Source organism: Nesoenas mayeri, assembly GCF_963082525.1.
Source record: "Nesoenas mayeri genome assembly, chromosome: 4".
In the NCBI taxonomy this organism is placed as follows: domain Eukaryota; kingdom Metazoa; phylum Chordata; class Aves; order Columbiformes; family Columbidae; genus Nesoenas; species Nesoenas mayeri.
Genome location: NC_137540.1, coordinates 28,397,453 through 28,423,949, shown reverse-complemented (window position 1 = coordinate 28,423,949; position 26,497 = coordinate 28,397,453). Strand labels below are relative to the sequence as shown.

The following is a 26,497-nucleotide window of genomic DNA, read 5'->3' as shown; positions in this document are numbered from 1 at the left end:
TGTGTAATGGCAGTGCAAGTTTATAGTAGCAATGATATAATCAACTGTAATGGTATCAAGGATATAAAGTAAGGTCTTTTATTATATCTCTTGACCTATATTAGGCCAACTGCTCAGATGCATAATGTCAAAAAAGAAAAATATTTGTGTCCTTAAAGGAATTTAATAAACACAAAAGGAAACTGCAAACATATTTGAGGGATTGGTCTCAAACACACAAAAGCATATACTTGCTAAGATTAGTACTATGATGTAATAAACTCAGATTAATTATCAGTGAAAATTAATATTTTTTCAACATCTGTCATACCTTGAAGGTGGGTTTCATAAAGAAACAAACTCTACATTAAAGTCCAAGCTTCATAATTTTTATGTTTAAAAGAGGAAGACAGATTTACATAAATGTCTTTTCTGCTACTCGGTTCTGCATATTTTTTGTGGGTAGAAAACCATACTAATTGACCCAATATATGCAATTTTTTAGTGGGAAAAGAGGCATGCCCTAATTCCAAATTAACAGTGAGGTGGTGATGTTTGTTTATCATGCTATTTTTGCTGGGATATTTCCTCATCACAATAATAATTCTTCAGTTCTTCATCATTTTACATATTTTATCTAAGAAATACAGGGAAAGGGAAGAAGTGTCTGGGATTATAGAGAGCACAGATAGTGACTCATTATTTCAGTATTGTGACGTAAGTTTGTGGGGTTATTTTATGAAATGGCTGAAAAGGAAACAAGATTCACTCAAATCATGTTTTCCTTGTGAAGAACCTATGCCAGTTACTGAGTAGTAACCACCAAATGCAGATCCTTAAACATTCAGGAGGTAATGCCCTTATGACACTGATTTAAGAAAAAAAAACAAATTATGTAAAAAGGAGGGACTGATATTTTTGAGCATAAATCTCTTTTTAAAAAAGGGCACTTTTAAATAACTGAAGTGTAAAGATATTGTTTTAAAAATCAAAATGGAAAAATACTGTGTATGCCTTCATCAGCTAGAAATTAAGAAGAGAACATATAGTTTGCTAAAAGTGAAACCAAAACCACTAATACTGGAAACTTCAGAAAGCTGCTCCTGGGTTTCTCTCCTCCCTGCAAAACTGGGATATATTGAATGCGGCCATATTCCAGGAACAAACGGTGGGTCTGATCCTGCAAAGACCTTGCAAGTGCTTCCAGGGTTAGAGTGGATTAATTGAAATAATTTCCTTTTTCTGTCCTGAGATAGCAGGTTCATCTGTATTTCGCACAGAACACAATCTATTGCAGGTAGGCAAATAAATAAGATATTCTTGGGGTATGCAAGCTGAGCCTGCTATTTATCATTAACAACCGCAGTAATTATGCTGCCCACCTGTTTAAATTACCCAGGTACTTGCGTTCCAGGCAGACTATTGGGAAATCCAGGCATATGAGGGTTTAAGGAAGGAAGTCCATAGTTTGATAATTGAGTCAGATCTTGTTAAAACCAGAGGAATCTTTGGGGGAAAAAAAAAACAAAACACAACAAAACAACAACCTAAACACATGCAGATTGGGGAGCACCCATGCATACAAAGTGCTACCACACATGCATTTGCAGAAAACAGCCATGACCAACCTACTCCTCTGCGGGCAACACCTCGATAAAGTGATTTAACTCCTGATTTTCTTCCATTTCCATCCCCCGCTACTCTCCTCCAGGCCCAGCACATCTGCCAGGGCTCTTAGCTGTTCCTTGATGTGCTCTGGCTTCTTGGCCTAAATTTAAATGACCCCATTTTGTTCTGCATTTCCCTGTCACAACATATTTGGGATTTTGCCGTCACCTCACTGCTCTCAAAAAGATGCTGTCAGGTTTTGTACACAAGCAATCTGCACACGAGTTCTTTAGACCATGCGTTTAGACCATGCTGCCTGGAGAGCTGGGTTCTGGACAGGGATTTGAACATCCAACCCTGGCAGAAGACTTCAAGGAAGCAATTCAAAAGGTTTTCCATGCACGCTTGTTAAATGGCTATTGCAGAAACTTCAAGAAAAACCACTGCATAGATGATTTAAGTGATTATAGGGCACATTTAGCATCTCAGCAAGGCACACATTGCTCCAAAGTGTATTCCCAACTCACTGATAGGTGATGGACAGAAACACTTCAGGTTTTTTTTTTTAGTTGGTGGTGTGTGGTGGTTTTTTATACTTTGTGTATTATCATCGAAGACTGCAAAGCTTGTGAAGTCTTACTGCACTGGTTTATTTGACAGTGGCAATAGTCTGCAATATTTTGCTTGTTAAATGAACCACATTACATTTAGTATGCAGCTCAGGGAAGGGAATTAGGAAACCAAACCCACTAACAAAACTAGAGGCACAGGGAGTTTTTTGGCACAAACGACAGCCTGAGAGGCTACTAATAGGAAATGCAGCCGTAAATTAATATCTAAGAATACCAAATAAGATGTGAAGAGCTTCTTATCATTGTATTAACTTTCATCTTCTTAAGATAACGCTGTGGTATCCCCAAAGAAGTTCTTGGATACAGAACAGAAACATTAAGCCTCTGTTCTTGCTATTCCTAGCAAGTTTTCTTAGACAAAAGCTTTAGGGCAAACTACTTTCCACTGCTGGAAAATACCCATACTTTACTCAAAGGGCGTGCGATTTTATAGCATGTATTTGTAGCCAGTTCTCTGTCAATTTACTTTCCAAATAATTTAACACATCTTGACTCTGAAGTGTTTTTGATTTTCTGCCCTGCTGGTATCACAATGTCAGAGATCAAAGGCTCGTTTCCATCTTCCAGCTCATGCTACATTCAAGGACATTACCATATATGTTACAGAAAATTTGCAGCTCACACCCAAACATGGCCATGAGCAACCAGAGCAAACTCTGAAGACGTTGCGGAACTGGGGAGACTGACAATTCAGGTCTTTGGAAAGGCAAAACTAATGAACTACAAAAACATGTCTCTTGCACCAAGCAGAGTTTTACACACTTGCTGGTTGGAAAGAAAATCCCCAAATCATATGAGGGTGGGAGGGTATAATGAAAAAAAAAAAAAAAAAAAAGGAAAAAGGTAGTTAAAAAAAAAAAGTGACAGGGGGGTCTTTTGGCTTAGTTTAATAAAGCTGGTAAAGAGATCTGTAAAGCTTTGGCAGGTCTACATGGTTTTTAACCTGTTCTTGCCCATGTGTGTGAAAAAGGACTTGAATGCTCAAAAGGAAATAATGAGCAAATACCTAGTAAAGACCAGGTCAAGCATTTCAGGCTTACCTCTTTCCCCCTTTCAGCACAAGCTAATCCTCCTTTGGCACCGAAATAAAGAAATACAAACAGAAATCCCTTCGTTGTTGGTTGGTGGCCCAAACCATCATGGCTGTAAACTCGCATTGAAAGCCACCTTGTAGCGAAAACTAATTCAGCAAGGACAATTCACTGCTACAATAAGTGGTTCTTTCATAACAAAACATACCTGACAGTTTGGCTTTCTGACTTCCATGGGAGGAAAAGACCTATGTATATACAACACATGGAAAACACAGAAAATGGGGAATAGTTGTGTTCTGACTTAGAGTTTGCAAGAAGCCTTTGAAGTAAGAGACCCGTGCCAGTGGCCGTATTGCACGTGGACAATGAAAGACGGGAGAATTTTCCTCACTTGCATGTTAAGCACTCTCTAGCTCATACCCAAACCAACTTCCTCCCTAGCATTCACAGTAATTAGCTCTGATATCCTGAAAACAGTAAATAAAAGATAAATGAGCTATGTGGAAGAATTAAATCGAGCCAGTGCCATAGGCTGGATAAGAGCCTGGATCCTGCGATATTCTGCAGAGAGCTCCACGGCAACTTCACCAGCATTTAGCGAGAAATATCTGAAAGCCCTAAAAACAACAAATCAAACTTAATGGAGAAAGTATATGCTACCTGTTATGACTATCGGAAAAAAAAACCAGAGTGATAGTACTAAGTGAAAAAGCTTCAACATCCATTTATTTTCATTTTAAACATTACAGAAATGAAAAGGTAAACGCTAGTTAAAGATCACTGTCATAGTAAGCGCATCAGGAAGACCATTTGGGATCTTCTATGTTGTTTTTTTCCCCCAACTTGAACACAATTAGTGTCTCAAAGCAATTTCAGTAACACTTTTGCATAAGCCAAAACTGGCTAATGAGAAGGAAAGCAAATGTTCTAAAAATCACCCTGGCAAACCCAAACAGACCGCACTAAAAAATCCTGGCTGGCAAACCACCAAATGCAATTTTTGACCACTTCCCAATAGTCAAGCTATTTGACTGTATTACCTATCAGATGGAACACGTAGATGGATGGGAGGCGATTAGTGTCAGACAAATTCCTGGTTAGGGCCTGAACTATTCAGAGGGAAAAAAAAAGGGGGAAAAAAAAAGGAGCAGGACAAAACCTGAGTGAAGCATACAGGATGACTGGTAATACATTACAAAGGGCTTCTCTTGCTTCTCTGTGAGAGAAACAACTCAAGAGACAATTTCGACTGTTCCTGGGGTTACAAAGACAACAGCTTCCATGGAGTAAAAGCTGTCAGGTTACAGCAACCAAGCAAAGGATAAATGAAAATATTTAAATTAGAAAGGAAAGTAGTAATATATTTTTTCCTTCTTATTTATTTTTTCCCGTCTCTTACAAGTGTAATTTTGTTAGCATCACTAGCCATCTTAGCCCTTGAACAGCAGATAGATGTTTTCCATTAAGTTTATACAATTTTTTTCTCAGCCCCCTTTCCTATAAATGGCAACTGTGTGCATCTTGTTCATGTAAAACTGAAATATCCAGCACCAGGGTATATAAATGACTGTCATGTTTCCTGAAGCAGATGCTCCGAAGTGCTCAGCTCTTGTTGGGTGAACCAGCCCATCTCCAAAGGGTTTGGCAGACAGCAAAATTATCAGTCTCGCTGCTTTGCCCACCAAAACTGCTTTCCAAAATAATAAGCTTTACTGCTTTCACTTGTCAAAACAGAGCACTGTGCTTTGCCTGGAGCGGAGGCTGGACAAAGTGCCAAATCCCCCCAAACACCTGAGAATCGCATGTATCATTCCCTAGAAGGACATAGCAAAAGGGGAAAAAAAAAAAAAAAAAAATCAGTTTTGGTTAGATTATTCACATATTCACTCTCATTTAAAAAACATCTAACAAGCCTGTCTTCAGGACACCTCTTGAACACACAATTTTAAAGTGAGGGTCCATCCCAGAGCTAACTGCATCCTGCATCACATTAGGGGCAGTAACGTAAAATTGTAGTAACGCAAGAGAAGAGTCAGAATTAATCCCTAATGGTGAGAGGTGCCTGTTCACACAGAGCCAGTGGCTCCAGGTATCAAAAATCCCCACCTGAAACCTGCCCTCCATGAAGCAGCAGGTTATTTGAGCTCAGGTTCATGCAGTCTGACCAGTTTTAGTTGCTTTTTTTCCTTTCATCTATTGGCTCCTTTGATATTACTTATTCTTTTAAATCCACAGTACTTCTACAGTTTCAAAGTCAGGCATTCCATAGCGTCTTCCTCGAGCAGTTTACCACATGCCAGAGCTGACTCTCTGCATTTTGGTATTGAACACTGATGCAACGAGAAAGGTTACTTTACCCATGGTTCCTTGAGTTTGTTTGTTTGCTTTACCCCGAACCTTCTGTTGTCATCTTGGCTGCAATCCACTCTAAATATGACCTGGGAGATGGCGCTAAGCTACAGCCCCTGCTTCTTTAGCTTCTCTGCAAAGAATTAGGAGCTTCGCATCTCCAGAAAATGACACAGAATATCTTCCTCAAGAATGAAAGTGATTTTCTAGCTTTTTATTGCCAAAAGCATGCTTGATAAATTGAATGGAAAGGCATTAAAAAAAAAAAAAAAAAAAAAGGTGGAGGTGACTGAGAACAAGAGATGTTAACAATGAAGGTCTTACGTGAGGGGGATTCAGGTCATCAATTCTTCTTCAGTATGAATCAAATACTGTTAACAACATGGAAGTGGCTCCACGATAAAACACAGAGGCACTCGATAAATTAATGCGTTGCCCCTCATCACAGAATTTACAGCGTTTAATCGACCAAATGGAAAAGCAGAGGCTTTTATCAAGCGGAAAGTGGGAGGCATGACAGGAGTGCGGGCCGGGATAACGAATGCGTGGTGAAGTCATGGGGATGCTCCTGCAGCCGCCCCAGTGTCTCAGCAGTGCTGAGGTTCTCAGAGATAATTAAATTACATCTCCCCCATGGGCACAATCCAATTTGGGATGTGATAGAAGGAAGAGATGGCCTCAGTTTTCTTCTGTGCCCCAGAAGACAGAGAGTATTGCCAAATTAGATGCCTGATGATCCACACCAACGTTCGCATCAGTATCAGTGAGCCTTCACGCCATAGTTTTCCCCCTCTTATTCCTCAGATAATCTCTCCAGGCTCCTTTACAAAATATTTTCATAAAAATCTCTCTCAGTCATCATGCAGACTTCCATACCTGCCCATTACTCCATTGAATACTGATGAAATTTGCCTGCCTTGCTCTCTCACCATTCTCTAAATTCCATTTACTACTTACTAAACAGCACAGGTAGCACGTAACATGAGAAAAAAATATCCCTACAACCAACTCCACTAGCCCACTCAAAAAAATCCCCAAACCAACAAAACTAAATCATCCAGCTCTGTACAAGATCATCCAGTCCTTCACCAGGCACATTTCATCTCCCCCAAAGGTGCTTTCAATATCTCAGAGGCTTTTATCAAATGAAGATTTATTTAAGAGGCAAAAGTACTTGTCAAGCAAAAGAGCCACCTGATGCACAGAAAGCTAGTCATTAAACAATATAAAGGCTGCAACACTCAAAATTAGAAATCTGCTAATAGAGACACTGCCATTCTTCCCCATTACCTTTTTAATGGTAATGGAAAAGATACTAAGTAAGCTTTACAGATCATCCAATGTGCTTTTCGGCATCTATTGACATTACCATGTATTTTAATACACAAAAATGTCACAAACACCAAGTTTTCTAATATATCTCGGAAACAGAATTTTACTTACTGTTCACAAGTAACCTGTCCCATATAAATTAATGCTAAAACTAATATGTAGCACCCATTTCCACATCAAACAACCTGTAAGTAGAAAATTGACCAGAAATGGAAGATTGTTGGCAGTAATAGTTGCAAACAACCATCCAGGGAAGCTCTCCCTGCTCACAACACTCATCTAAACATTGATTCAGCACACAAAAGGCATTTTCAGGAATCTGAATGGGATTTTTTTTTAAATCGTGTTAGTTGAATCACACCACCTTTTGGTTTCTGGAGAGCCAAGAGACAAATACATTCCTCTAGTATCTACAGCATCAGTCTCCCCAACACATAATTCCCAGAATTTCCGTGTTGGCAAGCATTTCATTCTTTCTGCTGATCCAAAGCACACATTAAAGTCACTTGCAAAGGAGGAAATGCTCTGTCCTTACTTTATTCAATCCTTGCCATTCCATAGGGTCAAAACCCCAATGCAAACAAGGACTAAAGAATAATCCCCATGCTGTAGTCACAATTCAATCCATTCTCTATATCTAGATCTAGAACCACAAACAGGTAATTAACTTTTTAGTCACAGGGAAGACTGGCTTGAATGGCTTCTCTGCTTGTTTCAGAAAAAAGAATCCACTGCACTGAGGGTCATCTCCTCTCTTAAGGTTCTTTCCGAGAAAGCAAACGAGAGACAGAATTGTATGAACACTAGAAACGCCAGAGGCTTTCACCATACAACTCGGCTGAAATTCTCATTTCTCTGTCACCTATACAGGCAAGAGAGGTACATAGCAACAAAACATCATTATTACAGCTTAATTCTTGACCCGAGTAGGTACATGCTTTCCACTTTAGGACAATATAGAATGGGAATTATCCCACTGATGAACACATTGCCTGTTTCTGGGTGGAATGGGGATGGGCACACCAGCTCCATTTTACTGTAGAAGAACAACTTTGGAGGCAGCTTTGGGACTATATACAAAAAACAGGAAAGAAGGAGGCTCAGTTTTGAGTTCTCCATAAGTGCCACAAAATACCTGTGAACAAACTTCACATTTTATGAGTTTGAGGACTCTAATGACAAATTCCTGAGCATATTACTGTTGGTGTCACAGAGGTAATTAACTAATCACCCAGAGATGCAGACACAATCCTGCTGTCAGAAGCAAAGGCATCAAATACATCTGCAACAACAAGGATCAGGGCCAGCAGTTCATTCCCAACAACTTATAGGAAAGTAAATGCCAGGGACAGGCAGAAAAAGAAGAACAATATATAAGCCTTAAAAATCCCAGAAGGTGTTCACTCTGAGAAAAATAGACCCATAAAATACTTTGTAATGACTATTTATGTGTCTATAACAACTCATTATTTCAATTCTCCGCATCAGGGATTTCTTGTTTCTTTCCTCTGCCTGTTAAATAAATCTAAATAAATTATACATTTAAAAACAGTCTATGCATCTATAACAACATGAAACAAATTTCATTTAACATCCAGCTGTCAAAGCCAGCCCTTCTGTCACTCTTTATTCAAGTCTGTTGTACATAATTCATGTCATCTTAATTATTTCCATCTCTCTCTGGGTAAGATAGCACTTGGGGACAAGCCACTTACAGCACAGTCGTTTCCAGTGGAGACGATCTGACTGCGTGACATGATCGGTCCCCAAAAATACTCTGATGTTTTCAGGTCTCCAGGTGGGGAATTATGTATATGCAGAGCCTACCACGATGGGACAGCAGCTGATCTGCATACTACAGTAATAAAAATAGCAGTACATATGCATAATACTGTGCTTTAATGCAGATGGACTGTGCTATTAATAGCCTCTCTTTTTGCTCCTCTAATTCCTTTACAAACAGATGCTGATAGAGTTTATGGGAAGCACATGAAGAGAGCACTAGCTCAAATCAGACTGATTTTTTTGTTTTTTCAAAGTCCCCAAAATAAAAAATTCTTAAGCCCCAGCCAAGGTCCTTCTCATCTTCCACCACTCCATGCCGTTAGGCAATTAGTAAGGAATCATAAACAAAGCTTAAATCACATGTGTACTAAAATATGTCTGAAGCAATACACTTATCACTCTAGAAATATCCTATCCCATTTGCGCAGGATAAATAATTAAATTGTTTTAAGCGCTCTAATCTGTTAATGCCTGGAGAGGCCTTAATTTTGGCCACTAAATTTCAAGAAGCTACCTTCATCAATTCAATATCGTTAACAGTCATGAATCAACCTCCTCCCTGTACATGACTAATGAATTTACTACACAATGAAAAAAGTCAATGAAAAAAGTGACTGTGCAATCTCAAGAAAATACACCCTCCTTCTCCAGTTATGTGACATACCCACCAAGATACAGCTTGCCTGTTCAGTGCCAAACCTGGATGTGAAGATGTCCTACCTATTCGCTTCTTTTACCAAGCCACAGAAAACAGAAACTGCCCTTTCCCTGCAGAAAGCATTTGCTGTTGCAGCCACAAAAGCTGGATTGAGCACAGCAGATCCTCTGCTCTTGCAAATCAGGGCTGCAGTTGGCAAAGTGCTGCTCAATGGGAGCAGATCAGGACCTAAACTTCCACAGAGTCTAATAAAAGTCCCTGCAACCATGTCAAAAAAAAAAATAGAAGCATTACTTAGAATGACAAAACAACAGAACAGAGAAAATACAGTGATCACCTGGGAGAAAAAAGGACACTGAGAAGCTCCTAAGAAAAAAAATCCAGCAGGGCTAAAGCCAGGAGAAAACAGAAAGTATCAAGAAAGAGTTACAGCTTTCTCCACCACCGAATAACAAGACTGTAATAAGATCATAATGAAGAGCTTGCATAAGATGGGAAAATTTGCACAGTTGGAAGTCAAAGGTTAAATTATTGGGCAGATTGTGGAGCCAGCTCCCTCGGACCTGTTTGTGCACCATGGTCTTGCGCGCCACAGACAAGAATAGGATATATGGTCACGGTGTCAGATCGTTTATGAGGAGCCATAAAAGTCTGGAGGTGCCAAGCTGACAGTCATGACACCTGTGTGGGATATTAAGACAGCAATTTTTCAGCATTACACATGGTGGAGCAGCATGGGCTTAGACAACATCCAGATCAGAGTAACTTTCTGGCTTGCTTTGAAGTTGGGAAGAAAAACAAATGACCGACAAATCACTGGAAGATGTGTAATGTAAAACAACGTGGATTTGCTAGTATGCTTGCAACACCTTTGGGGTTTTCTGGATATTGATACTGGTTCTAATTCTCCTCTGAAGCAGCAGCGAGTTGCTTTTGCTTTCCTTCCTTCCTAAATCAGTTCTACCCCTTGTGTATGCAAAAGGCATGAACTGTGAAATTTCCTCTATAGAAAAGGCTGTCATTTGCTATTTTTTGTGCACATGTTGCTGTATTTTCTCATATGTACATCTCTCTTTACATATATGCAGTCATCCTAGACGTATATACAAACATGCCAAATAAAATAAATGCACATTAAATAAAACATGCACATTAAATAAATACATATATTTAAAATATCATACTGTAGAGATGGTCTATTTTGGCAATAGCCATCTGGAAGGCAAAAAAAGCATAGAAGGAATACTTAATGTAACCAAACTAAATTTTGTACACTTCTGCCAACCTATAGAAAGCAAATTAACTATTACCGCAAGAGCTTTATTCATACAGAGATACCCAGGCTACAACATACGGCAACCAACTTCAGCAGGGGACCAGCTTGCCCTTTTTCACCACTTCCAAAATAGTTGAATAAAATTATGCATGGAAACTCTGCAGAGAATTTTCTTCTTCATAGAAGAAGGAAAAAAAAAAAAAAAAACAACGCCCGACATGCTCAGAATTCAAATCAGAAGGGCCTTAATTTCACATACATGTTATCAATATGGTAAACATTGGAAAAATTGCACAGTATTTGCCAAACTTGAGGGTATCTCCCTGGGAGGAAGTGGATTAAGATGTCACCTTGAGTCACAAGAGGTTACACAATCAGCATTTCCCATACCAACGCAGACGAAATTAAATTCATCATGGAGATTTTCAGCTGCTGAAATGAGACACTGGAAAAAACTAACACGATTAAAAAACATGAATTAATTCTTTAACACAGAAGAGCCCCCAAAACACAGTTTTGGCAGAAATACTCCTCAAATTCACTCATTTATTCATTTATTTAAGCGGCCATGCTCTACTTTGTGAATTATTTCTGATAATTCAAGCAGACAAGTAAGAAAGTACCCAGTTCCCGCATATTTTAATACATATCCTAGAGTCTCAAAAATTAAAGCTTTTGAACTATCAGTTTCTACATGTGCATATCTGTGCACACCTCCAAAGATGACAGCTGAAAAAGGGGATATTTGTTTTTCATCTCTTAATTATGCTTTTTTTTTTCCCTTTAGTGCATTAATTTGGCAGCTAAAGGTTTCTGCTCTTACTGAAGGGTGAGACGACAGAGCCTCTCTGAGCCTCGATTTTTGGCATCACCTCATTCCTATGTTATGCTTGAGGCTACTTCTCTGAGTCTTAATTTGAATGAGCTTTCACTGAAGACTATCAGAACTTCAGCAAGCTAATCTTATTAAACCAATCAAATTTAAAAACACAGAGCTTGATGTCAGGCAAGTTGTTTCCAAAATTGCTATATTTAAGATACAAATTAAATCATAAGCGAAGTTTAAAAGGTGCTAGAAGCCACTTAATAGTGAGCTTCCATTTTCCAAAGAAATTTCTGGACACCTGCAACCCAGGACTCATGACAGTGGGAGTCAGGCTCCCAGCCACAAAAGGTGCTTTTAAGTGTTTTAAATCCTTCAAATTTCAGCTGTTAAGGCATAAAGAAATTGACTTCGGGTCCTCCTGAAGGATACTTCAGTAATAAGAGGTTTCTACTCTCACTCAAAACCTCCTGATGAAAAATCGCTGTTGCACGAGCACTGACACGACAGGCGTCAACTCTCTACATCCAGCTACAAGTACAACTCATCAACTGAAATGGATTTTTCAGAGCTCAGTCTAATCCACTACACTGAAGGTGACCTATATTCTGTGTGTCTATATATAGTCAGGGGTTTGGGTTTGTTGTTATTACGGGATTTTTTTGTTTGTCTGTTTTGTTTGGTTTTTTAAGGTGCCTCAGATACCAGATGCCTGTTCAGCTGTCTGCAACCTTGCCAGTAGTTTAAAAGGGTGCCAAGAAGTGCCTCTGCCACAGGCAGATTTTAGACGGATCCTGAAGATTTTTCCCCTACTTCCACCAAAATATCAAGATTGAAGACTACTCATCTGCTTTTGTACAGGTAATTCTCCATTATCCATGGGAAAAATCATTCCAGGTACCAATTTGAGCACCAACATCCCCGACAAGGCCACAATGCTCTGATGGGTGTGATTCAGACCCCAGACACCTGCAACAAACACTCTTTTTTCCAAAATTAACCTAATAATAGTTGATTTTATATTTTACTCCACATATTTGCTAGTATCAGCATCGAGGACTAAACTTTGCTTTCCATCAGCGCTAGCGGGGTGCTGCTGTAATAATTTAAGTGGAACTATCTGTTCCAAGTGACCAAGAGATCTAATAATTTAATTTATCAGGAACAGAACAGGCATTTTGGGGAAGGATGTAATTATATTTGTGTGGTTTGTAAAACTCTTGAGTCAAATGGGACATTCTGCATAATTCAACACAAAGAAGAAAGAAATAGGATTTCCAAAAAAAAAAACAAAACAAAACAAAACAAAACAAAAGGAGGTTTCAAACTCTCAAATTTGTCACAATTTTCTTTTCCCTCCTCTGTCCTTTTGGTTCCCTTAAAATAAACCTTCCGCTTTTGATTAGGCTTCACTGAGGAGGTGGTGGTGGGAAGATAAAGAAAAGAGTGCAAATATTAAATTTAAAAAATAATAATAAAAAAAATCTTGCCTTTCTACAGGTAGATGATGCAGCCTGAACTTGAACACTGTGTATGGTACAGTTCATCTTGTCTCAAATTAATTAAAGGGCATTCAAAGACAAAAAAACAAGGACAACTTTCACATACTCATTAAAAAAACCAAAACAAAACAACTTCCATAAGAAGAAATATTTGAAAGATCATAACTTTCTCCTTTCGAGAGCAGATAAATTAGAAGCAACATGATAAATGCATACAAGCTAATGAACGGAAATGGAAAAGGTGACTTGGATGCCTCTGTCTTCACAGGCTGAAGAATGGCAATGAAATTAAAACCTGACAAAAAGTAATCCTTTTTCACACAATAAGCTATTATCCTACTAGACTGAGGGCTCCTGGAAGGCATCAAGACCAGTGACTTCATGAGATTCAGAAAGAATTTGGCCATTTATATGGACAGCAATAATACGCAGCAATAGCAATTAATGCTAACAAAGGAAATCTAGAAAGAATATTAAATATCTTGGGAATTAGGGTGAAAAAACCCAGCTCTGACTATGAAAGACCAGGATGAAAAAAGATATGGGGGTGGCAAAGAATGTCCTTGTACCACCCACCAAGGGATGCCAGGTCCAGGTCTAAATCCCTTCATTAATTTTATGGCTTTTCCACTTCACTTGCCCATAACTCAATCTCCCATTCTTCACATCTCTGCAATAAAGTTTTCCCTTCTTTGTCACTGGTCCTACTCTGGGTAAAAGCACATAAAATACTGCTTACTATGAACTGCAACTCTAGGTAACAGACCGAATGCCGCAGCCGTAATTCAGTCCAAAGGCTCTACTACTGCCCATAAACTACTCACTGTCTCCCAGTTTACAATATCAGCAGGACTCCAGCTGGATTAAGCCTTCTACTGTATATAACTGACACCAATGTATTATCTTATGCATAATGCATAGAAGATGGCTCTAAGCATAAATCCCAGATCCTGCCCTTCCTTTACATCACAGACGCAGCCCAGCATCTCTCACACACGCTGCTTACCAATACATAAAATCCCACTCCTGAATCATAATGGCAGCAAAACCTTTACTTGGGTCACTGCTTCTGATGAAAGCCATTCATTCACTCTTTTACCCAAAGAGCTTGAAACAAACTTCAGTTCATCCCACTAACCAAACTGCCACTTAAATTTAAGGACCACATTGAACTGACGATTCAGGAACATCACCTGCATTGGTCCCTATTTTTGAAGCTGCGGAGTGAATGATTCATGCCTAAGACCCTGTTTGGGTCTCCCCATCATGAGGCAGCACCTGCAACACGCTGCAGCTCCACAGGCATTTGGTATCAGCAGAGCAATCACACAAAACGCAAAGCCCTGCAGAGAAGCACAGGCTTTCCAGGCACACACAGAAGCCAGCACTGGTTTTACACATTTTGGAAGAGAATACAGAGTTCAAGCTCCAAAGACTCCACAAATGATGTAGTCAAAAATGTGCTGAATGAAAGCTTTGAAATATCCTGGAGGACAGACAATTCCCCATGTATAAACCCAGTTTTGACCTCAGGCATAGACTAACTGAGCTCTTTTGTACAAGAAGAAAGGAAAAAGCAAAAGAAACTGATATAGATGCATTACTTCAAAGTCATCGTACCTCACAGCCCTTTGGCCATTATTTCTAGTCAGAAGACTAAACACAGAAGCAGCTTGCATGTTATCTTCCCGTTCAAACCAAATAATTTCTTTCCGATTCAGGCGACAGACAGGAGGCGCTATGAGCAGTACACGCAGATGCTTTAAACTTTGCTCCTTAGCCTGCTCAGATAATGCTTTTCACAGTACAAAACCTGTTTCAGCAACAGCAGAGGGCCTCAAGCGGCATCTTCCCTCATTGCCCTCCTTGCAGTTGCAGGAAGAATTTCCAGGCATTTGCATACACCTCCCGCAGCATGGTAATAAATGCAGAACATGTTTCCACCAGCGGACATCACTGTCAGCAACATCTCCATCTCTGCTCAACATTTCCTCCTCGGGTACAAATTAGTCGTTACTGTTCTCAACGAGCCTCAAACATTCAGGAAAAGAAAAAAATATACAAAAGATGACAGGAGCATGTATCATGTAGGACTTCACCCACTGGCAGAAGCTCTAGGTAGCAAGATGCCGAGGGTGGCCGGTCCCTGCCCTCTGCCAGGCCACTTCTCACTAGCAGAGTATTAGATGCAGTGATAAACCTGCATTTTTCCCTGCATGGTTTTCAGTACATGATGTGTTCAGCACTTTCTGAGGCCATGATTTATCCAAGAGATTATCCCATGTCTTTTCTTTGTCAGCTAAGGACAGTGGGGGGGGGGGGGGGGGGGGGTGAGAAGGGGGAACCCAAAAGACCCCCAACCAAAATGAAACAAAATGGGTGACAAACCGAAACAGTCTTAGAAAACAGCAACGATGAATTCCTCCAGCTTTCACACCTCAAGCAGGCCTCTCCCTTTGGCCATGGCAGCTGCACCTTGCTTTCTCAGCTTCAGTCTGGATTTTCTCCAATAACTGCTCACTAACAGCAACCCTGGCATAATGCAATTGTCTATTTATTTCTTTATTTTCAAGCTGGGTGTTTTATAGCTGGCCAAGGCTACCAATTGGTACACGGGGAAGCCTAGAGCATGATTTTTTTTTTTTATCTACAGAGCCTTCAGAGGTTTGGAACCTAATTACCTTCAGAAACTACAGCCTCCTCCTCATCTGTTACCATGGCAGCTGCAATCAGCTGAGATGCTGGGGCTGACAAGCCCTGATTTACTGGGGTACCAGGGCAATTCCAGGGGGCTGTCGCCTTCAGAATTTACTCCTGTGCTTGGCTCTGACAGCATTTGCAGGAAAGGCAGACGTAAGATAAATTAAGACTGTACAAGTTGGGAAGTACCGACCTTTTTTTTGAGTGATTCAACAGCCCAGTGCACACTGCTTCTCTAGCACTTGCTGCATTTTTATTTCTTTTTTTTTTAAACTCTTACTAAGGGTGTATGTGCCCTTGTCCCAGGGTCAAGGTGCAGATGAGATTAGTATACTTCACTTCATTTTAAAATGTCTTTCTGCACGGTGAGATAATAGATTGCTTAACCAAGTGGCAAGCTTTGTTTTCTAGCCTTTAAAATCAGAATCCAGAGAATGTGAGCTTCAGTATTTCCAGTTCATTTCTACTGGTTACTGAAACTACTGTTTAACTGAAACATGAAGAATTTTCCATACCGATGCTTTTCACACAGCGATCTCAAAGCACCAGACTCATGCTTCCCAGAAAAATCTAGCTTCCCATTGCAACATCTTGGTTCTTCAGAAGCACATTTCCCACACCATCTGCGTGATAACAAATTTAGAAAAAATAAGTCGTATCTTGGCAATCTTCACAAAATGTACTCAGGATGCAGGGAAAGGCGGAGGGGGTTCCTATCAAATGGGGCAGTCAGTATTATATCTGAGTCAGGGGTGATGACAACATCAAAGCAGGGGGCTTTTTTCTGAGAAATATGCCATTAATTCTGTACAGCCTGATGCACCCGGGCTGCAATTCAGCTTAAGTCGTGCTCATTCAAGTCATACCAACATCCTTGTCACCACAGAGCCTCCGGGTCTGCAGCTCTGTGTATCCTCCTCACACTCACCAGAACTAACTACTTAACATAATAGACTCTATGAGAAAAATCCCCAAATTGGTATGATCAAAACCAGTGGTCGCATTATGAATGATTAAGGTGCCTTATCCTATCTGTAAAATACAGATAACCCTGTCTCTTTATTTCCCAAAGTGACAGATCACTGGCCTTTGGGAAGTGTCTCGAAAATCACAGGTGTTGATAGTATCAGTAACAGCGTACCACGAGATGCAATATTATTACAATAATAACAGCCCTTGTTTTGAGCTCTTGCATTTTTCAGGTCATCACCGACAACATTAACAAAACGCAGCCTTTCAGGAGATGAAAAATTTTTGCAGTGTAAGGCAAGCTGGTTCAGAGCATTTCTATCTACTCTGGGGAATTGTGCCTGCCCCCCCTGCCAGGCTCTCTTAGGAAAATAAATGGAAATCTAAGAGACATAAGAGAGTTTCCCCCAGCAAGAACTTGCCATATTTTTTTACTTTTGCAAAATCCAAACATGCAGAATGGATTTTGCTTGGATTTTGGGAACAGCTGCTGAGACCTGTGAACATTTCTTCTGTTTTGCCTGCTGGTTTTATCTCTTTATTCCTTAAGAGCAGCAGTAGTTGGGGTAGAGAAGGTTCCCTTGACTCCTGATATACCTAGAAAGCCAAAGCAAAGACTTAATCTTGCCTTGAAGGCAAAAACCACAATTTTTTTGTGGATGCATATCTACATGGCAGCTTGGCTGGTTTGACTTCCCCCCTCCTTTCAACATTCGTGGTTAAAGGATCAAGAGCTCAGTAAAACAGGCCACTTTGAATTACTAAGTTAAACACAAACGTGGTATCAACAGCACAAAGTTCTGGAAACTTAAGTGTAAAACTTCCTTCCTTCCATTGGCTTCAACCCAGGAAATTACACAGGGCAGGTCTTCATGCTGCAAAACATTTATGCATGTGCCTAAAACGCATCATGCGTTGGCTTGCTTGTCTGGATAAAGGAGGAGGCAACTCAATGTTTAATTCTCTTGCCTGGGTCACAGTTTTAAATTTGTGAGGCACTTTTAGCAAGTGATGAGGTCTGCTGACTTGTGGTGAACCTACCAGCACACAAAAAGTATTAATAACACACAGATTTTTGTCTTTCTGGGCTGTTTCCTTGGTGGAAAGCATCCATAAGAAATTCAAGAGAGCACACTGAAAGTGGTGTTTTTTTTCTTTAGGGTGTTTTTTTAATAGACTAAATGGCAGTTTTAAGACTATAAAAACAAAAGCAACTCTCATGGGAATAGGAGGCTGCCTTTCCCAATTGTTCACAGAGAACCCCAGCTGTTTGAGCAGAAGATATGGTAATTTTGTGGTACATTGCTCAAGGGAGGACATCGCAAAGCCTCCCATGGTACAACACACACAGTTTACAATGGGCATGGTTAGAATTTAATTGTTACAGCCCTCGAAAAGACACTTCTCCAAAGCAAACATGCTATGCAAATACATTTTTCTTTGACCATATCAGAAATACTTCAGTCTGTAAAGCAATCTTTCTGAGCTTTTATGGGCAGCTGCTGCTCCTGGAAGAGTTGGCAAGTTAAAAAACAAAATAGGCCACAGAACTTTAATTTCCTATAAAATAGCTCCATACAAGCCATACAACCTGTTTAAACTTTCTTAGAGCAATACTCTGAATATTTGAGAGATTTTCCAGGGCAACACTTGCAGTAAGAACTCCTTGCCTTGCCTCTGCTCAAGGGGTTCCATAAACACACCATCAGATTTATGCCTTTCCCTTTCAAAATAACCCCACATATTCGTCTGCAAAATTCATTTAAATAAACATACGGAAGAAAAGAATGTGCTAGCTCTTCTTTTTTTTTTATTTCTTTTCTTTTGAGAGGGAGCAATCACTAATATCTACCATAAATATACTCACTCATGCCTGGGCTCACATACTAACATCTCTGTCTCCCTCACACACACTTTTTTCCTGCCCATAACATGTTTAAGTCTGCTGCTGATTAAAAACTTGTTAGAAAACTCATTAGAAAACCTACAAGGGGACTGTGCATTTATGACGGCAATAATTAATCAATGTATAATAAGAGTATTGTTTTTCTTTTCCTTATGCAGACGGCTTCGATTATCACGCGGGTGGTGCTGCCACGAGGGTTTTTAGTTCCCAGTAGTTTCTTTCCCATCCCGCAGCACTTACAGACGAGCTCATTGTATTAAAACCTGCCTTCATCTGCAAATCCACCCAAATCCTGCTGAATTGATTAATTCTGCAGGTAGAGGCTTTCGGGTGAAAAAAAAAAAAAAACATAGGTAGTGGCACAACTGTCAGGATTTTCCTTTTAAACTGCTTTTTTCAGAGCCTCAGCTCTAAGGTGTTCTCTCAGTTGTGAGCTGGCAGGCTGGTTTGCATCTCAAGAGCATATTTCCTTTTAATGGGTTTATTTTGAAATTGTTTCAACTCTTTGAATTAATGGAAGTGAAAAAAAGAAATGAGAATGACATGAAAATGCAAAGTAGAGCATTTTCCCCCTTTTTAAGCAGCCTTTTAAACTCAAACCAAGTTATATTTATTTTCAAGAACCTCTGAAGTAGCCAATTAATAACATGATTGCATGCTTCTTCAAAACAATGGACCATCAAATGGCTTAAACAGAAAGAGCCACCACCCTTCACTGATAAACAGCATCAGGCAAGTCTCCACAGATATTAATATTCAGTCATCAAGAATTTGCTTTTCCCACGTGGGATGATGATGATTCCATGCCCTCCCTAACCCAAGGGACCAAACATTTATTGCTGGCTTGCAGACCAAGCAGAAGATTGCAGAGCTTGGCGTTTGGCAAGGAAGCTGGTGCCTGGAGAATGCTACAACATGTATATCTAAAAATACTAATACTTTGTAAAGGCCCACAAAGGGGATGACATTGTTTTGTTCTGTCAATATGCAGAGCATTAAGGGTTTCTCCTCAAAGCCACTAACAACCTGAACAGGAGTATCAGAGTAATTCCACTAAAACCATGCCAAAAATCCAAGGGACTTGCTGATGGCATGTTGTTACTCTTGCCGCTTGTCTTGAAAACTTACTTGCCATTATTCTGCAAATGGGACTTCAACCAGCTATGCAAGGAGGATCAACTTAAATGGCCTTATGGGACCCATAGACAGCAATAAGGGCATTCCAAAGAGAGCTTAAAAATAGCCATTAGCACATCGAATTATAGATGAAACCCACACTTGCTTTCCTTTTGCTCATGCAACCCCATTTTTAGTGCAAAATGTCAATATTGGTATTAATATCCCAAAATACTGATTTCTGTTACTGTTCAGTTAACAGTCAAATGTACTGAATAATTATTCAACATGTAGTTATTAGGAAAAACATACTGAATATGATTATATGTCAAGAGCTGTAACTTCCAAATCCCTCCCACAACACAGAAAACACTCTGACAAATTCAGCAACAGTTAAAGGATTTCTATAGCCAGAATATCTCTAGGTTAGAATAAACTATTAGGCCCTGGCTCTGCGATACAGTAGTCTGTCTACATCATGACATGTACCTCAGTTACCATTTCCAGATACAGCAGTCACACTGAAGAGCAATGGGTATTATACAGACGTTCAGCAAGTATTCTACAAAACCAATGTGCATGGGAGTCCTTGACTGGAAATTCAGATGGGAAGATGGGATTGTAGCTGGGCTTGCATCAGTGGGGCAGCACTCTAGAGTTGATGAAGACTGGGAGGCTTCCCATACCCTTAGGGTAGAATCGGTGTGCTCAGCTTGCTCCCCGAAATGCCTGTACACCAGTGCACGCAGCATGGGGAATAAGCAGGAGGAGTTAGAAACCTGTGTTCAGGCAGGAGATTATGACCTGGTGACAATTACAGAGACATGGTGGGACAGATCACAGGACTGGAATGTGGTCATGGATGGCTATGTCCTTTTCAGGCCAGCCAGGCATGGTGGTGGAGTTGTTCTTTACATGAGAGAGCAACTACTATGTATTGAGTACTGTTCAGGCACGGATGAGGAGCAAATTAAGAGTCTATGGGTGAGAATTAAGGGGCAGGTTGGCAGGGGTGATACTGTTGTGGGTGTCTATTACAGACCACCAGACCAGGGTGAAGAAGTTGATGAAGCCTTATATAGACAGCTGAGAGCAGCCTCACAGTCACAGGCCCTGGTTGCTATGGGGGATTTTAACTTCCCTGATGTTTGCTGGAAGGACTACTCTACCAGTCAGCCACAATCCAAGAGGTTCCTCCAGTGCACTGACGATAACTTTCTTACGCAAATGGTGGAGGAGCCGACTAGGAGAGGTGCACTGCTGGATCTCATCCTCACTAACAAGGAGGGTCTTGCTGAAGTCTGGTTGAGGGCTGCCTTGGTTGCAGCGACCATGGAATGGTGGAGTTCAGGATCTCATGTGGCAGGAACAGAATACCAAGCAGAATCACAACCCTGGACTTCAGCAGGGCAAACTTTGGCCTTTTCAAACAATTGCTAGGGGAAATCCCATGGGACAGGATACTTGAAGGTGAAGGGGCCCAAGACAGTTGGTTAGTGTTCAGGGACTGCTTCTACCAGACTCAAGATCAGAGCATCCCGACACATAGGAAGTCAAGGAAGGGAGCCAGGAGACCTGCATGGTTAAACAGGGAACTGCTGGGTAAGCTCAAGTGGAAGAGGAAAGTTTATAGATCATGGAAGGAGGAGCTGGCCATTTGGGAAGAATATAAGGCGGTTGTCAGAGGATGTAGGGAGGCAATTAGGAAAGCCAAGGCATCCTTAGAATTAAACCTCGCCAGAGGGGTCAAAGACAACAGGAAGAGCTTCTTCAAGTACATTGCAGATAAAACTAACACCAGAGGCAATGTAGACCCACTGATGAACAAAGTGGGTGCCCTGATGACAGAAGATATAGAGGAAGCAGAGTTACTGAATGCCTTCTTTGTCTCTGTCTACTCTGCCGGATGCTGTCCTGAGGAGCCCTGTACCCCTGAAGCCCCAGAGGAGGGCAGGACAATGGAGGAGTTTGCCTCAGTTGATGAGGACTGGGTTAGGGAGCAGTTCAGCAATCTGGATATCCATAAATCCATGGGTCCGGATGGAATGCACCCACAGGTGCTGAGGGAGCTGGCTGAGGTGATTGCTAGACCACTCTCCATCATCTTCACCAAGTCTTGGGAAACGGGAGAGGTGCCTGAGGACTGGAGGAAAGGAAATGTCACTCCAGTGTTTAAAAAGGGCAAGAAGGAGGACCCAGGTAACTATAGACCAGTCAGCCTCACCTCCATCTTTGGGAAAGTGATGGAACAACTTATCCTTGGTGCCATCTAATTAGGGGCAATCAGCATGGCTTCACCAAGGGGAAGTCATGTTTGACCAACCTCATAGACTTTTATGAGGACATAACGAGGTGGCGAGATGATGGCAGAGCAGTGGATGTGGTCTACCTTGACTTCAGTAAAGCATTTGACACAGTCTCCCACAGCATCCTCACAGCTAAACTGAGGGAGTGCGGTCTGGACAATTGGGTAGTGAGGTGGACTGTGAACTGGCTGAAGGAAAGAAGCCAGAGAGTCGTGGTCAATGGGGCAGAGTCTAGTTGGAGGCCTGTATCTAGTAGAGTGCCTCAGGGGTCAGTAGTGGGGTCTGTATTATTCAATATATTCATCAACAACTTGGATGAGGGAATAGAGTGTACTATCAGCAAGTTTGCTGATGACACCAAGCTGGGAGGAGTGGCTGACACACCAGAAGGCTGTGCCGCCATCCAGCGAGACCTGGACAGGCTGGAGAGTTGGGCAGGGAAAAAATTTAATGAAATAGAACAAGGGCAAGTGTAGAGTCTTGCATCTGGGCAGGAACAACCCCAGGTTCCAGTATAAGTTGGGGAATAACCTATTAGAGAGCAGTGTAGGGGAAAGAGACCTGAGGGTCCTGGTGGACAGCAGGATGACCAAGAGCCAGCACTGTACCCTTGTGGTCAGGAAGTCCAATGGCATCCTGGGGCGGATTAGAAGGGGGGTGGTTAGTAGGTCAAGAGATGTCCCCCTCCCCCTCTACTCTGCCCTGGTGAGACTGCATCTGGAATATTGTGTCCAGTTCTGGGCCCCTCAGTTCAAGAAGGACAGGGAACTGCTGGAGAGCGTCCAGCACAGGGCAATGAAGATGATTAAGGGAGTGAAGCATCTCCCTTATGAGGAAAGGCTGAGGGAGCTGGGTCTCTTGAGTTTGGAGAAGAGGAGACTTAGGGGTGACCTCATTAATATTTATAAATATATAAAGGGTGAGTGTCAGGAGAATGGAGTCAGGCTCTTCTTGGTGACAACCAACTGTAGGACAAGGGCTAATGGGACCAAACTGTAACACAGGAGGTCCCACTTAAATTTGAGAAGAAACTTCTTCACAGTGAGGGTAACAGAACACTGGAACAGGCTGCCCAGGGGGGTTGTGGATTTTTCTTTGTAGTTTGAAAAATGAAAAAAAATTCACGCACACACAAAAAAGGGCACAAAGAATTCATTGTTTAAAGGATATTACTGGGCACCTGTATGAACACAGTGCAAAAGAGAGGAAAGGTGCATTTAATAAAGACTTTGCTTATATGTTCATTAAGAGCCTTGATATTTAGGTACTTCAGAGATAAAACTCAGACACAGCAGGTATCAAGATGGCTGACTAGTAGTACTTACAGCAAATGGTATTTGTATTGTGTGATGCTAACCCAGCTCTGTTAAACCCACGGTTTAGCTATGATAGCTGTAATTCTGTGCACATACACGCAGACTAAGTACCTGCATTTTCTCATGCAAACATACACACAAACTGGTGTGTACGCACCGGATTAAAACAAAACAGCAGCCAGCAAACAAAGAATATTAAACACTGTACCTTTGAGTCATAATCTTATAGGCATCTGGCAGATAACAGCGGATATTCTCCATCTGAGCAGGATCAGAGTCACAGATTTTGTCATCGGTCCTCCCGTAGTTGGCACTTTCGATCATGATCACATCTGTTCCCGGGCAGCGCAGCTCGATGGGGTAACTCTCACAGGACAGCTCCCGTCGGACCACAGCCATGGGCACCGGGGCACGGCTGAAAGCTGCAAAGATTAACACAGAAACACAGCAAACATTTACCTTCTGCACTCAGGCTGGGATTAAAAGCAGAATGACACTTAGCAGCAGGTTTTAGCCATATGCTCTAGATAGTTTCAGTATCAAGAGGCGGTTTCCAGAAGTAGGGTTCGATCCTCAACTTGCTGGCTGCCGGGGGAAGTCACTTCTCAGTGACTTGATTTTCTCATCTCAAAACTAAGCCAACGATCCCTTTTATCTAGGGCTTTAGAAATCCCCTATTGAAAGGGGTAAATAGCAACTACGCTGTTATGATTTCTGCTTACTAGGTAAAAAGCTACTTGGCTTTGATACATAAAATTATAGCACTGTGTTGTACCCTAGCAACTGGGGGAAATTTTCTGATGACAAGCAATCCATCTGCTCACTGAGATTGCATTTGTCCTGCTGCAGATGTAAAAACATCTGCATAGCTCCTGGCCCTTAGAAAACATGTGCCTCATGGCTTTTGCTGTAGCCCACAGCATGCCAGAGGCTGGCCTGGGGATTCTGGCAATCATCCTGAATTTTGGGCCCTTCCATGCTATTATTTTCCATGGAAAGGCCAATATATGTGAAACTGGGTGATTCAAATTCAGTCTCAGCTTTGCATCACATCTGCCTGGATGTTCAATACTGGCACGTACCCAGGAAACTAATTTAAAGAAGAACCCTCATATATCTTACCTGTTTTAAAAGAAATCCAGGCTACAGTTTGCAAAAGAAAAAAAGAAACACGCTTTGAGATGCTTTGAAAACAAAGCCCTAAAGTACTAGTAAACAAACTTGCATGACAACAAGCAATAATATTTTCCGTCTCTACAACCTCTTTGATCGAAAGATCTACAACAGCTTGACAAACAGGAATGAATTAATCCCCCAAATACCCATGAGAAGTAGCTATGCATTGTCATTCTCCTTTCAGCCACAGAAGGGTTCTGCAGCTTCCAGAAGATTCTATGGGGAATCCATGGTGAAACTACGAATCAAATACTTGTTTTCCAACTGAGCGCACCAGCCATGAGCTGAAATAAAAGCCAAACCCTTCCCTTCCTTATTCCATGAGAAGGAAAACTCACCCATACCACAGACTTAATTTTATTTGAGTTCCAGCCATAAAACTCAACATAGAAAAGCTAATTTTATATCTATGTGATGGTCACAAAAGATTTAACCTTCTAAGAGATCCAGGGCCCATCCAATACCACACACCTTCAAACCACTCACTTTCCTCACTGACTCCATTACAAAAACACCAAAATGCCCTTCCAAAAACCAAAAATCCCTTTCAAGGTGCTGTTGTCTTGTCTTGGACAGAGAAACATTCCCATTTCTGTAAATTTACAGGGCGTACTCTAATATCAGATTCTTACTGATGTGCCAGAGTTATGGTTTAATTGCCAAACTCCCAAGACAGACACACGTTTATTCTTGAATAATAGGTTCTCCAATTAGCGTAGCTTCAGGGTTTGGATCACGTATGATGCACCGCATCCCTGTGATGGGAGAAACAGTTTCCCCTGAGCTCCTATTGTACTGTATATTTGAGTAATGCCAAACTCTTCCTCCTGGTACAGAAGAACAAGCGCAAACCCTCAAGACACAAAACCTTGTTCACGTCACTAATGAATGACAAGGTGAGCAGAGGAAAGATGGGATGAGAAGGCAGAGACATTTAGTTGAAGGTTTCTAGAAGCTTTTGGCAGAACACCGAGGCAAAGTGCTCTCCTCCCTCCTCCTACCCCATACCTGGAGAACTCTGATTAAATGCCAAGAAAATGGTAAAATGAGGTATACAGTCAAAAGGAGCTTTTTAGGGCTACAGTTTGGCCTCATTCTTGGGCAATTTGGATCCTTTTCTCCAAGAGGCTACTGCTGACTAACTGCAAAGACACTTGCCAATGCTACTTTACATCTTACAGTTCCCACTAGAGAAAACAAAACTCAAATCTCTGACCCACATACTTCAGAAATTATATTTTTGCTGTTAATTTCATGCAGGTTTTGCAGCAACTACTTATATTGTCAAAGAAAGCAGATATTAAACATGATGGCTGAGGAAAACCCTGCTTTAAAATCACATAACTAGGAATTCACTCATACAAACCTGGTATATTTGTCAAATGGCAATCCTCAAATATGCAGCTGATCTTAACTATCATGTTTTGCTAGAAGTAAGAGAACAGGAGCTGCTACCAGCAATATGGTTTCATTAAAAGAGAAGTTTATCTGACAGCAAAGATAGCATCCTAATCTATCACCAGTGATGATGCAGTACTTCAGGTTTCTGGGGAAGGATTTCACAGTTAATATGGAAATACAGAGATTAAGAAAAAGCTGTTAAACATGTTTCTGTACCAGGTATGAAAGCACATTTCTTGTATCTTGGGCATCTCTCCTGCACATGAGACTTTACAGCATCGATCTACTAAAATTGCACGTATGTCAGTCTCTGGTACCTCAAAAAAAACTCAAAACAAACAACTCTTCCCCCAAAATATCTCTCCATTAAAGAACATCTGGACAGGAGCAAATATTTCTATATGTGGTTTTCTGTTTACTAAAATTCACCTTTTGAAGAGCAGCTTCCACCTACAGACATGTCACTGTGATATCGCAGAGCCAGTAATTATTTTCTGGATATATGGTTTAAGAGAAATGCAACACCCGGGACAAACTGTGTTTGGATCAGAAACGACGAATAAATGAATATTGTAATACAATACAATAGGAGAACATAACGGTGCATGTTTTCCACCCTACCATGCTCC

At 41.0% G+C, this 26,497-nt stretch overlaps 1 protein-coding gene across 17 annotated transcripts in view; it reads right to left on the bottom strand.

The window, feature by feature from the left end:
• Nucleotides 1–26,497, bottom strand: part of ADGRL3 (adhesion G protein-coupled receptor L3) — a gene marked incomplete at its 3' end in the record, with an annotated part of 226,145 nt that overhangs the window by 165,466 nt on the left and 34,182 nt on the right. For 16 of the 17 annotated variants that reach the window (XM_080343264.1, XM_080343265.1, XM_080343267.1 and 13 more), the window contains exon 2: nt 23,500–23,713. In XM_080343264.1, coding sequence (XP_080199390.1) covers nt 23,500–23,713 — 214 coding nt within the window. Of the gene's footprint in view, nt 1–23,499; nt 23,714–26,497 lie in introns of those variants that run through there. The other variant, XM_080343261.1, reaches the window with a different exon arrangement.